General features: G+C 43.1%; 1 protein-coding gene across 2 annotated transcripts in view; it reads left to right on the top strand.

The window, feature by feature from the left end:
- Positions 1 to 6758: 6758 nt before the first annotated feature.
- Positions 6759 to 13133, top strand: part of VAT1L (vesicle amine transport 1 like) — a 137581-nt gene continuing 131206 nt past the window's right edge. The window contains exon 1 of one of the 2 annotated variants that reach the window (XM_039888838.1): positions 6759 to 7108. In XM_039888838.1, the coding sequence (XP_039744772.1) occupies positions 6882 to 7108 (227 nt within the window). In that variant the 5' untranslated portion in view covers positions 6759 to 6881. The remainder of the gene's footprint in view (positions 7109 to 13133) is intronic. The other variant, XM_039888837.1, reaches the window with a different exon arrangement.

The raw sequence follows: 13133 nt of genomic DNA, 5'->3' as shown, positions 1-13133 counted from the left end.
ATTTGGACAATTCTCTTAACCTCTTGGAGCCTATGAGCCACATAGCTAGTAAATGGAAAACAGATTTGAACAAGTTCTAGAAGCAAAGCATGTGTTCCTTCCATTTTGCTTGATGCATAATAAGAATATAGGAACTGGACAGACAGCTGGGTGAATGGGTGGGTGAATGGTTGGACATTATTTCTTGCCCACTTTGTGTAAAGCATCTCATTAAACTTTGTGAAGAGGAGAGGCATATTAAAAGGAATAGGTAGGATGTCTGCTTCTAAAGAGCTTTTCTCTAATCTCAGAATAGGTTAGGAAAAATGTGCCCTTCTCATACTGAGCATTTTTAGTTTACATTGAGATCTTGTAGTTTCATACAGTCATTACTCTGAGCTAGTCTCAACCAACTAGATATGGGCCAATAAAAGGATAAAGGGGAAAAAAAAGAATAAGAGAAACAAAACTCTCAGGGAAATCAGCTCTTAGCCCAAAACAGAGACATCATGGAAATAAGAGACTGAGTTCACTGCAGGATTATCTCATCCTGATTTATAGTATGATGTGTCAGCTTGTAAGAAAAAAAAAAATGGTGGTGATAGGGTGGGGGAGGGAATTCTCCCCCTTTCTGGTTTCTCTTAGACTCCACCTGAGGAGTAAATGTTTTGTTTACTTCTGAATCTGAGTTTTACATCCCCATCCCATTACCATTATTCACAATGATCTATAGCAAAGTACTTTAGGGAAAACACAGCTCTCTGCAGCATTTGAAAGAAGCAGATAGCACTGTTGTAGTGATGATTCATACAAGAAATCATACAGCCTCACAGTAGGGAGAATACCCTAGATAATATTCAGGGAAGGGGGTAAAAGAAATCACTCGGAAATCATCTTTTGGCATAAACAAGGCTTCGAAAACATAAACTACTTGATTTAAATTCCTTACTCAGTCCTATGTGGTATATTCTCCTCCTTACTTGGCAACCATGTTTACCAAATGATACTGAAAGGTTGATAAGATGATCTCTGTATGGATAACAGCCACTTATGGATAAAACAAGAAGAGCAGGTGCAATGTTTCTAATTATATTCATACATGGTCAGGTTTATAAAGAGCTGAAATGGTTCACAGTGTCTTATAACTGGCATCTTTTGATTATGGAAAGGGAATTGGATTTTCCTGTTAACTTCCATTGTAAAATTACAGTTGAATTCCTACAGAAAAAAAATCCAATAGGGCGAAAAGCTCTCTTAGAGGAGTTGTTGAGAGGGTGGCATTGAATCCAAGGGATAGAGATCCTTGGGTAGTGTCATGCTTTCAGGAGGCATGGGGACTAGCTTCCATTCTCCACGCAGTCTAACATTAATTTGTTAAAAGCCTTTCCGCGATACATATAGCTATATACCATTGCTATACCTCCCAATAGTGTCTCTCCTCTTCCCTATCAATCATAGAACTCTGACTGTTCCTTAGGACATTGTCACTACATTTCTGTCTCCTTTGCAACAGGATATGGTCATGAGACTAGGCTCTGGCCAGTAAGAGGTAAGTAGATGTATTGTAGTGGGGACTCCTGAAGTCTCTTTACAAAGAGGAATGTGGGCCTTTCTCTCCTCCCCACTCATTTGCATCCTGCTACCTGAAACATGAATGTGATGGCTGTATCTTGAACCATGAGAATAAGGGCCAATCTACTTAGTTGAAGTACAGAGATGGAAAGAATATTGATTCTTAATGAATTTCTGGAGTCTTCATACCATCCTCATGTAATCTATTTTCTTTAAACCATTTTTTACTTTATTTTTTTTATTTGTAGCTGAATCTAATAATTTACCACCACTTCCATAATGAAGCCTTCCCTGACCCTTCAGACAACACCTTGTATTCCTTTACAGCAGCACTTATCATACCAGTAAACAATTAATTACTTATGTAATTTTTTTGTTTGTTTAATATCTGTAGCACAAACTGTTAATGCTGTTATTCCTTTTTGGAACTCATCATTGCCTCACACAATGATCCAATGACTTTCATCTGAAATACATGAAACTCTTTCAAGATAACTTGGTCTAGGTGCCAGTCCCCAAACAGCCCATGTACAGGGCAGGCCAGAAGAGGCAGATGTTAGCACCCTCCAGAAATAGCCCTCAACTAAGAACTGACAGGGGTTGGTGGATATTCATTCCATTTACCTTGCCTCTTGATTGGGATACCACTGAGGTATGTTCCACACCAGAGTCATCTAGTGTTACCCGGCAGGTTCGATCTGAGTTAATAAAGTGATGACCTGCTAAATAACACACCTTGTACTGACTCCTTTCTCTTTCTTGTCTCATTTCCACAGACTCCTACTTTCTGGAATCACCACTCAAATAAACCATGTGCACTCAGATGTTTGAATTAAGAAATATTTGCTTCTGAGGAATCCAACCTAAATCAAAATAGGTCTCAGTTAGAATATTAGCTCCATTAGGACTGAGAATGTGTTTGTCTTATTCACCATTCTATCTCTAGTACTTAGCAATAGCACAAAGTCAGCACTCAAAAGATGCTGTATAAATATTGGTTCATAGTTTTTCCCTTCTGACACATCTAGAGTTTACCGCCTATAAATGATCCTATGAGATATAAATAGGCAGTTTACTCTACCGTGTTCAGGACGGGCTGCACACCTATCTAATACTTCTCTGAAGATAATGCTGTGCTCATGGCATTCATGCTCCATTATCTTTTAAATTGCATCAACACAAACTATAAGAAATTATGCACACATCCTTTAACATGAGCCGCCTGGATCTTACTAAGATATTTCATTGCCAGAATCTGCTACCTCACTTCATTATTGACCTTCTAAATTTGTCTCCTTCCTCTTGACCTATTCTATGGCATTTCTGAAAGATATAGCAGCACATAAAACCACAGACATTATAGCATAGTGATTAAAAGATCCACATTTTAGAGTCAAATGGCTCCAACTTCAAATCCCAACTCTGCCCCTGACTAAGTAGGTGACCTTGGAAAAGTTATTCATTTTTCATTATATTTTCTTCTGTGTAAAATAGGGATAATAGTACCTATGGACAGAATTATTTTATAGATTAAATAATATAATATATGTATAATAAATTATTCTAATTATATTGAATAAAATGCAATAGAAAAATTAAAGAATATAGTTGAAGACATTGACTGTTTGCCCCAGATAACATATATCTCTGTAAAGAAAATTACTGAAACATTCTAAGTTATTGAAAACCCATTCCTAAAATGGACTAAGATTGTTTACCATATATTCTTACTCAAATACCTCTGTTAGGTGACACTCCCTTCAGATGGCCAGTACTTAGAGGGGTTCCTGAATTTGACCCTCTATATTCCTCTCACAGGCACATACATACCGATTTCCCTGCTCATATACAAGTTGAGCTGAGCTGTAATATTGTGTTTCACCAGAAGCGGCTGCTGTTTGAAATTGCCCTCCAATTTAAGATATTTCACAGCTGAAGCTCTGAACTGAATGCCCAAGGAATCAATTTTATAAATTGAAAATATATTTATTCTGTTTATTTGGAGAGATGACTTGCAATACAACTCTTGCAACATTCCACTAGGAATACTTAAAAAGATTTGGGAATACTTAAAAAGTAGTGGCATATAGGACTCAAAGAAAGTATTCCTCCCCAAGCAGCACAGACTGTGGCATGTTTCCTTTCAGTTGTTGTGACAATCAGCTACATACCAATTATAATCTTGGGTTTGTAAACAACTGGAAGATTCCCTTGGAGGATGTGATTCTATTCCCTTTAACACACTGTAGGGCAAACACTTTTTCTTAAATGTACTGTGTACTGACTACAAAGTAGATTTACTTTACTGATTCTAAAGGAAAACCTTCAGAACTAAGGCGAGGGATCTTGGTGAGGCATTTGTCCTAATAACAGAGGCTCCGTGATTTGAGATGAGGGATGACATGATGTTCTGGAAAAGTGTGGAGTTTGCAGAGGACTGGAATTTGTGTTGCCTTTAGCATGTGGCTTAATTCATCTCACCCTTGATTGTTTTGCTAGGATCATTGGGGACAACCACACTCACCTTTTACTCTTGAACTACAGATCACTTTTCCTCTTCTGAGAAGTGGGAATAATTATGTTTACCTAATAAGGTTATTCTGAGAAACAAATTACAAAATATACCTAGAGTGTCTAGGATTGTAGACATTTCCAAAACAGTACCATATGTCAGATGTTATCACTGCTGAATCCATATCCCCTTGGAACTGACCATTATCTGTGTAAACAATGGCTTCCTACTGAGAGGATCCAAAGTTCTCTGCCCAGAGATTCTCTCAGACCAGGCACCAGACAGAAAGGAAGTGCCAGGGAGTTAACACTTCTAGGAAAGACCTTAGCCAAAAGGTCTACTTTCTAGCAGAAAATTAAGTGTTAAATATCCATTTCCTCACTCCTTGAGCAGGACAGTTCTGAGGTTTGTTCCACACTGCCTCTCAAGGGGCTCCTGTTGGTTTGAGCCCTATTTGTCCCAGCAGGAACCTGCTCATTAGTGTACCCTGCACTGGCTTCTGTCACTTTCTTGTCTCATTTTCCTACTTCCTGATGGAAGCTTCCTGGGACTATCTCCAAAATAAACCACTGGCACGCAAATTCTTGTTTCAGGATAAAGTGTGGCCTAAACACTATATTCACGATGTAAATAGACTTAATAATTTGGACAGTTGGGTTTACAACAAAATGTTCAATTCACTAACCAAGCCTTATCTATTCAGCTTGCCCTCTCTTCCATCCCACAGCCATTACCTCAGTTGAGGCTCTTCTTACTTATTTATTTTGGTCTGCCCTACAGCCTCTAACAGATCTCTATACTTCCAGTATCTCTATCATCTAATCCATCACTCACTTACTGTCAAAGTTATTATCCTAAAATGCAGTTCTGGTAATGCCATTTCTTTGCTTTTGTTTTTTAAGACCAGAATGGTGCTCATTGCCTCCATGATTATATGATACACTTTATAATATGGTATGTAAAAACACTCAAAAGCTGGTTCCAATCAACCTTTCAGCCTCATCTGCAGGGATTGCTAAACACAGCCAATGCTCAGCCCACACAGAACAAACTAGTGTCATCTCAAAGCCCTTTCACTTGTCACATTTTGATATGTCTGAATGTACATATGATCTTTCTTGTCTAAAGACACTGGTTCATCCTTCAAGTTTCAGCTCAAATATTCCCTCCTCTATGAAGACTTCTCCATCTCCCAGGGTTCCCACCTCTGGGCTCCCGCAGTAGCATCTGCATTCAGTGACTCATTCTTTCATTCAAAAGCATTTTATAAGCATAGCCTACTATATACCAATCATGTGTTATGCCCTGGGGGGAAACCATGCTGGATAAAAGCAGAAATAGTTCCTGTCATGAAGATCACATGGGGAAAGGAAACAGACATTATCAGGTAATCAAAGTCAAGTTTGTTACAAAGTGCCACTAGAGTTTACCTTATAGGATGCCGACCCATCCTGGGGGCTAGAGAGCCTCCCACAAGGATTAGTTGCTTGAGTTGAGAGTGAAGTAGGAGTTAGCACCAGATGAAGGATGTATGTTCAGACCTAGGGACAATAAGAGGCAGAAGGGAACAAAATATTCTTTGAGAAATAGAAGGTCAAGGTGTTTAAAGCAGAGAGGCACAAGGAAAATGGAGAAGAGGCACTTATACCATTCACTATGTCTTGTCTGTTTGTTGGCTGTGTCATCCCTGCCTCATGCTCCCAGAACGATCTCCTCAAAAGTAAGGACCATGTGTCATTGAAAGGCATACTCGACCCAGTACTTAGCATAATGCAAATTAACAAAATTAATGTACCCGTTTTATGAGTGCGGGAGCTGAGGCTCAGAAAGAGTGAATGAGTCACCCAAGATGCCAAGGCTGGCAACGACTGCACAGTAACTAGAATGTACACCTACGATTCCTCAACTGTTTTTTATACTGGCACAAAGCGCCCACCCCCCATCTTTTTTTAAAAACCCCAGTTTTTCTGTGAGCTCTTTTTCAAAGGGCTGGATAATAAAAGTGAAGCAAAAAGCTAGGTACTGGTGTGGGTGTGCACGCGCTGGGGGTGGGTGGGATGCTGAAACTGTTGGGGAGATAGTGCACAGGACCCTTTTCTGGTACGGGACTCTTTTCTGGAGCCTTTATAATAGGCCGAAATGGTGCAGGTGGTGAGAATTAGCCATCGCAAGATCTTCCTGCTGATGCTGAGAAAAAGAGCATCGAGTTGACCCTGGACGTCCGAGCGAAAAGACTCTAGGTTTGGACTCTTCAGGGCGGTGAGTGGGATCTCTAGCTTTCCGGTTCTAGAACCTCTCCGCCTTTCCAGCCGGGATCGGCGGTTTGGGAAAACAGCCCAATTTCCCTTCAATTCTGTCTGCTCCCGCAGATCCATGAGAGAGGAGGCAACCCTGTCGCGGGGAGGCATCCTCCAGGCCCAGACATTTCATCTCTGTCCATTTCAAGGCGCCGAGTGTGCGCCGTATATAACCAAGTACTGCGCCCAAAACCGAGGACACAGCGGCCGCTGTGCGTGTTTTGTTCACGAATGATGGGCAAATCTGGGCTCTGAGGCTGCGATCAAGAGCCTGATTTGGGACTGGTTCAGGAACTAGAGTTGAGGCTTCGCTTGGCAGGGAAGAAAGCAGGGAAGCGGGCGCGGGCGTGGCTTTTGTGAGGATTACGGCGGAGGCTTTGGACAGCGGCGCCGCTCGCCGAGGCTGCAGCCATTGCACAGCCGAGCATCCCACATTCAACAGGAGGAACCCGCCGGAGAGGAGCCCCGAGCCCCCAACGTCGCAGCCGCCGCAGCCCGTGCGCCCCGCGCCCCCGCGCGCCATGGCCAAAGAAGGCGTGGAGAAAGCGGAAGAGACGGAGCAAATGATTGAGAAGGAGGCAGGCAAGGAGCCGGCGGAGGGCGGCGGCGGCTCGCACCGACTCGGGGACGCCCAGGAGATGCGCGCGGTGGTGCTGGCCGGCTTCGGGGGGCTCAACAAGCTGCGGGTCACCAGGAAGGCCATGCCCGAGCCGCAGGACGGCGAGCTCAAGATCCGCGTCAAAGCCTGGTCCAGTATCCGCGCCTTTCTCGCTTTCTCCCTCTTTGCGCGCTCGGCGCTCCGGGGGCGGGGGGTGGCAGAACCTCAGAGGCGAGGTTTCCCTGGGTACAGCCGCCGCGGGTGTCCCCCTCCGCGCCCTGACCGGGGTCTCGGAGCTTCCCCGCAGCCCGCTGCTGCTGTTGCTGGGGATGATGCTGAGAGGTGGCCCTCCCTCTCCCCCAAGCAAGATCTAGGGGGTGACCGGAGGAGACTGCGCTCTCGGGAAGGAAAAGGAGGGGTGGGTGGTGGCGCCCAGCACTCAGGGTTTGGAAGATTGCGCTGCGGGAGTAGTCGGTCGGGTAGGACAGCTCAGCTGCCAGGGTGGGGGTTTGATGATAACATGGTTAAAAAATAATAATCGTCGGTTTACTATGTACCAACTATCAGTTTTAGTTTTCTGTATGCGATCTTATTTCATACTTCCTGGGACCCAGTGAGTTAGGTACTTTCAGTATCCCCTGTTACAGGTGAGAAAACTAGGACTCACAGAGAGTGAATTGTCCAACATCGATCTGCCGTCCCTAAGCGGCATGGCCAGGAATTGATAATCTGTCTTTTAAAGCTCTATGTGATGTCGGGATGGGTGCAGGACTGGGAAATATCCCTTCTCCCGCTCCCGCAGGCTTACTTCCCTATAGCCTGGTTTGGGCAAAGGAACTGGGAAGTAGGAGGCTAAGCACTAAGCTTGGTGAGGAGTGAGGCCAAGGCTGCAGCTCAACCCTTCCTCTTCCCCACTAGCATCTTCTGTTTCTTGGAAGAGGGGAAAAACAAACAAAAAACTGATCAATCTTCTCCAAACTCCTGTTCCCATCTCAGAAGGAGCTCATCAGTCTGAGTTGCCTTCTATTCCCCACTCCTCCTGCAGGAACGTCTTCAGACCCCCTTGTGTGTTTAGGCCTTTGAGTGCCGTCACTAAATGGATTATTTCCCTGAAGTTCTTGAGAGGGAGGGCTCGCCCCGGAATGGTCATTGGACCCAACACTCTGAGTTCTCTATGCAGCAGCGAGGGAAGTTCCTAAGAGGAACTTGCTGTAAGCACACTGAGGTGGGCCTATCCCTTCTCATCTTTGTTTTAAAGTCCTCAGCAGACACTGCTCCCTAAGGCAGCAGCCAGCTCACCGGTTCCCACATTAGAGCCCCAAAACCAGAATCTGGGATCCTATCTGGAGGCAAGAAAAATGGAAAGGAGATTCCCCTCCCCTCCCTACTTTGAGAGTAGGTGCAGGTTTCATTTGCCAGATTGAAAGGCAGCCCGTGAGAGAAGCAAGCACAGATCTCTCTGCATACATGTAACTGGTCATGCTTGACTCTAAACACTTGGGCCTTTCTCTGGGAAATTCAGAGTCAGGGAACAGGCTTTTGCAAGCTGGGGCTACTATACAGTTCTATTTGGTTAACTCTTGCTGAACTGAGCTGATTGATCCCAGAAGGCAGAGCTTACTCATGGATAAATCCCTGATGCTCAGCACAGTGCAACCTAAATAAGTTATGACTGAATGAATAAGTTATTGCTGAATGAATGGACTGAGGAAAGACACTTGGAGGGGGATTATTGCATCATTATTTTTCTTCACTTACCGGAGGAAGAATGTCTGCCTAGTGAAATTAAAGCCATGTACTGATAATTCTCCTGCCTTAACTACCAATCAAAAATATTTTATATGTGTGTGTATAATTTATGACCTTCCATCCAAATTGGGGACTGAGTTCTAGGATGCTGTCAGAGTATATATGGAGAGAGTGAAAATGCTGAAGCTATTTTTTAAAGAAAAGAGCAACATCTGCAGTACAAATAGGTCTGGGTTCTCTAGCTTTATGTTACGTGCATAAAAGCTGATAAGGAACTGAAGCATTTTGAAATAATAAATGTTAAGATGAAGGCCAGAAGATTGATTTTCAAAGCCAGACACACAAGCCTATTCTTCATTCAAGATGTACACACACACACACACACACTCACTCACTCACTCACTCACTCACTGTGGAATCACTACAGATCCCCCACCCAGTTTTTCAGAAAGCCAGCCAGGTCTGGGGGAACATTTGGAATACAGTGTTGCAAAGAACCCAGAATGATTTTCATTTAACCAAGCTGGAAGTAGACTTAATTTGTTTTGCAAGGAGGGCCTAGAATAGGTTTGTAAAGATTGCCCACTGGGCCCGTCTTTCTCCACTGGGCTGGGATTGGCTAGTAAAGATGCCCATTGATTGTAAGTTTAGCCTTGAGAGCCAGGATGACTCAATCTGTATTTTTTTGAATCAGTTGATGGTCTCCTAGATAAAGGTCTATCTTTTATCTGTTCTCTATTTTTAATGGAAACCTTTTATCATCAAAGAGGACATGCTCTTGGTAATAAAGCATAGTCCATCTGAACTAGTATTATGCAGACCTGGAATGAAGGTCCAAGATGATTACTCTATACATTTTATGAAAATGGAAGAGAAGAGGTGGGGGAAATACATATTTTATCTCATTTACACCCTCTCATTTATGAGATAGGTATTACGTATGGTAGAACAAATTGAGGTTTGGAGATGTTGAGTAATTTACCAAAAGCATCACACAGATAGTAGAGTTAGAATTTGAATCTTGGTCTGTCTTTCCTTAAGGCTCTGTTGTTTTCCTTTTATTCTATTTTATCTCCCTCCATGGAAAGACGGAAGAAATGTGATTTAACTCTCTAGACCTTTGGCATGTAAGCTTGCTTTCCTTTTTTTCTTGAATGAATATGGCATGACTCCTTTGATCATTTTATGTCTGGCTTAAGGGAACACTCAGGGTGGGAAGGATAGCAGAGTTGTCTAAGTTATTACAAGAACATCAGCTTTAACAGAGAACCTATTTCATCAACCATTCATTGAACAATTTACACAGCAAGTGATTTAAGTGGCCGAGGAGAAGAAGTGTGCACGGGCTTTGGGGAAAGGTGGACTTGGATGGAAGCCCAAACTTTCTATCTGTGCAACAACAGTGGACATCTCTCTTAATTTCTTCAAGCTTTCTGTGCCTCAACTGCAAAATGGGGATAATAAGATGAACCTCATGTTGTTGAGAGAATCAGATATAAGAAAGAGACTGGCTCACTATTGGCACTAAATAAATAGTAGCTATTGTTGTGACTGTTGTCAGTTTTGTTGTCATGTCTGTACCTATATGACATATTTTTTGGCAGCTTGATAACTTGAGGCCATCATTTTAATCATATATGTAATTAGGCAATATCATGTCATACCTGCTTAATGATTAAGAATGAGACATTCCTAGACATGAGTCCCCGCGCTGCCACTTGCTTGCTAATTGGATGTCTTAGGTCTGGTTCCTGGAAGTGAGCCTGAGACAGGGATGCTTTTTTAAGTGGTCGATTGAGGGTGCTTTCAAGAGGATGGGAGCAAGAGAAGAGGGCTAAGGTAGAGGAAGAAACCAAGTAAGGATTTGGTTTTAGCTGGATCCCACCAGGAGTTCTGGAGCAAGCACTGTACCACAGAGTCAGTCTAACCTTGAAGCAATAGGGAAAGCCTTTCGTGCTCCTGCATTCCCCTCCTTATCCCCACAGCCTTCGTCAGTTAGTTATGGGCTGTGGGCTACTTCCTGAGTCGGGGCATGGAACCTCTCAAACAGAGGTGGCTTCTGTTGGCCTGAGGGCAATTCCCCTTGGAAATGGAAGCAGGGAAGGGGACCGCTCTGAACCAGGAGCAGTCAGCATTCCCAGCAGTTGGGGGATGGGTGCACTGCCCAAGATATGGGGTGAGGCACACTAGTTGACCTTGAACATATTGCTTACTTCTCTAAACTTCAGTTTCCTGGTCTATGAAATGGAGATAATAATAGCAACTCTTTTTATAGTGTGTAATGGCGTTTAAATGAGATACAGTGCATAAAAATCTTTTTGATGATGCCTGGCACATAGTGGTCAATAAATGACAGCTATTATTATTTAAACTATTATTTTTGGTTTCCATAGACACTTTCTATAGTTTATTATTCAAACTGGAACTCTTTTAAAAGGGATGCCAAAATAATCATTCTGGGACAACAAGAACAAACTGGAACTGTTTTAGCCAAACCAGGTGCATGGTCCTCCTTAACTGATAAGGATCAGATCTATGCCTTTTCTGTCAGCAATCTTGTCACAGTGGAGCTTCTCTTGGGCAGGAGCTGGTAGGATTTGAAGCTGAGGGTCTCCAGGCTGGACTGCAGGAATGTATTTAAGTGGCCATTAACAAGCCTTGTCTGGTTTGTGGCTCAAATTGGCTTGCGGTGGAAAGGCACTAATGGATTGGGGACATTTATTTTCCCAGACTGATTTATAGTGAGAGGCTGCATGAAACTGCTGGAATGAGACCAATCGGATGAAAAATGGTTTCAGCCAGTCATGGCTCCATTGGCTGATCTGAAAATGGGCTGAGGGCAGGCCACACTAGAGGAAAGCCAACAGATTGATGGGATCCTATATATCGTAAGAGTAAAGTATATTGAAGAGGGAGAGGGAACTAACATTTATTGAATGCCTGTTATGAGCCAAGAACTGAGTTGCCTAATCTATACTCTTTGTTTCATTTTATCCTAATGTCAATTCAACAAGACCAATATTACTATCTCCATTTTAAAGATGGAGAAACTGACATTCAGAGACATGTTAAGATAGCAAACTGCAAAATGGAAGAGCAGTGTGATGATCCAAGTTCTGCCTTGTTCCTGGATTCTTTATATTTAGGAGTAAGAAAATCAGAAAGACACAGTGACAAAGGTACAAAACACACACACACACACACACAGAAAGAGAGAGAGAGAGAGAGAGAGAGAGAGGAGAGAGAGAACAGAGAGTGAGAAACCAAGAGACACAGACAGGCAGACAGACACAAAGACTGGAATCAGGAATATATAGAGAGAAACACAAATGCATTGGGCTGATTTAAAGTATAACTGATAAGACTCAAAACTGTGGCCGTCTTGCCCCTCCAAATAGGCCGTCGTGTTTCTGCACCACATCCATTTTGCTGTCATTTCTGAGTTATGGGATGCTTTGGGGATCCATCTAGGATCAAAATGCTATGACTTTTGGCCCAGAATATTCATGCTAATTAAACACAATCACCACTCCTTGGATCCACTCAAGACATCTGAGTCCTTCCTCTGCCCCTTTGCCTCAGTTGGGCCATTGCTACACTGGCGACTGGAGTGCAGGGTGTCCCAAAACAATACTACATTAAATTGTCACTGACAAAGTCAATCCAAAGAAATATGACCAATATGATCTTCCCTGTTTGTCAAATAAACAAATCAAGTGCATGAGGTTAAGTGACACAGATGTTTCCAAAATTGAGAAATTGCTTGGAGGGTGTCTAATACCCAAGCCAGGAGCCACTCTGGCACAGAGATCAGGATAAAGTGTTCTGAATCACTCTGAGTTGGATGGAGATATCGGGATTTGACGGGAAAGGATGACGTGGTGCTGAGTCACATTGAGCCCCATTTGGCGATGAGAAGACGGAGATGCTACCTCAGGGGTCTTTCTTATTCATCGAAGTTTGCAGTTTCACATTAACTGTGTTCTCCCTGGTGAGGGCTGGGGATGGTGACAATGTCTGCTCTTCAACCAATGATGGAATGAACTTCTTGTGTCCCCGCAATTTGAGGAAGAAAGGAAGCCCAGAATCAGTGATTCTTGTATATCATAGAAAAAGGAAGTACAGAAATCTTAAAGAACATCTGACATGTAGTAGATTCTCATAAGCAGCAGCCTGATCTCAATTATACAGACGCTAGTCAGAAATCAAGGGCGGGTGGCTCATGATGGGCAAAGATGACTGATGGTCATGCTCACCCTACCCTCCAGTGGCAGCATCTTTGTAGCAACAAAGCTTAATACCCTTGTCTACTTTTCATCTGACCCTCACAACCGCATGAGGTTATCATCCTTACTTCCTAGGAGGGGACACTGGGACTCAGGAGTAAGAGGACCAGTGCTTTCAGAGAGGAAGTGGAAAGATTGAG

The sequence above is a fragment of the Pteropus medius genome, unplaced genomic scaffold, assembly GCF_902729225.1.
Source record: "Pteropus medius unplaced genomic scaffold, Ma_sr-lr_union100, whole genome shotgun sequence".
In the NCBI taxonomy this organism is placed as follows: Eukaryota; Metazoa; Chordata; class Mammalia; order Chiroptera; family Pteropodidae; genus Pteropus; species Pteropus medius.
Note: the sequence above shows the minus strand (reverse complement) of the source record. Positions and strands in the feature narration are given on the sequence as shown.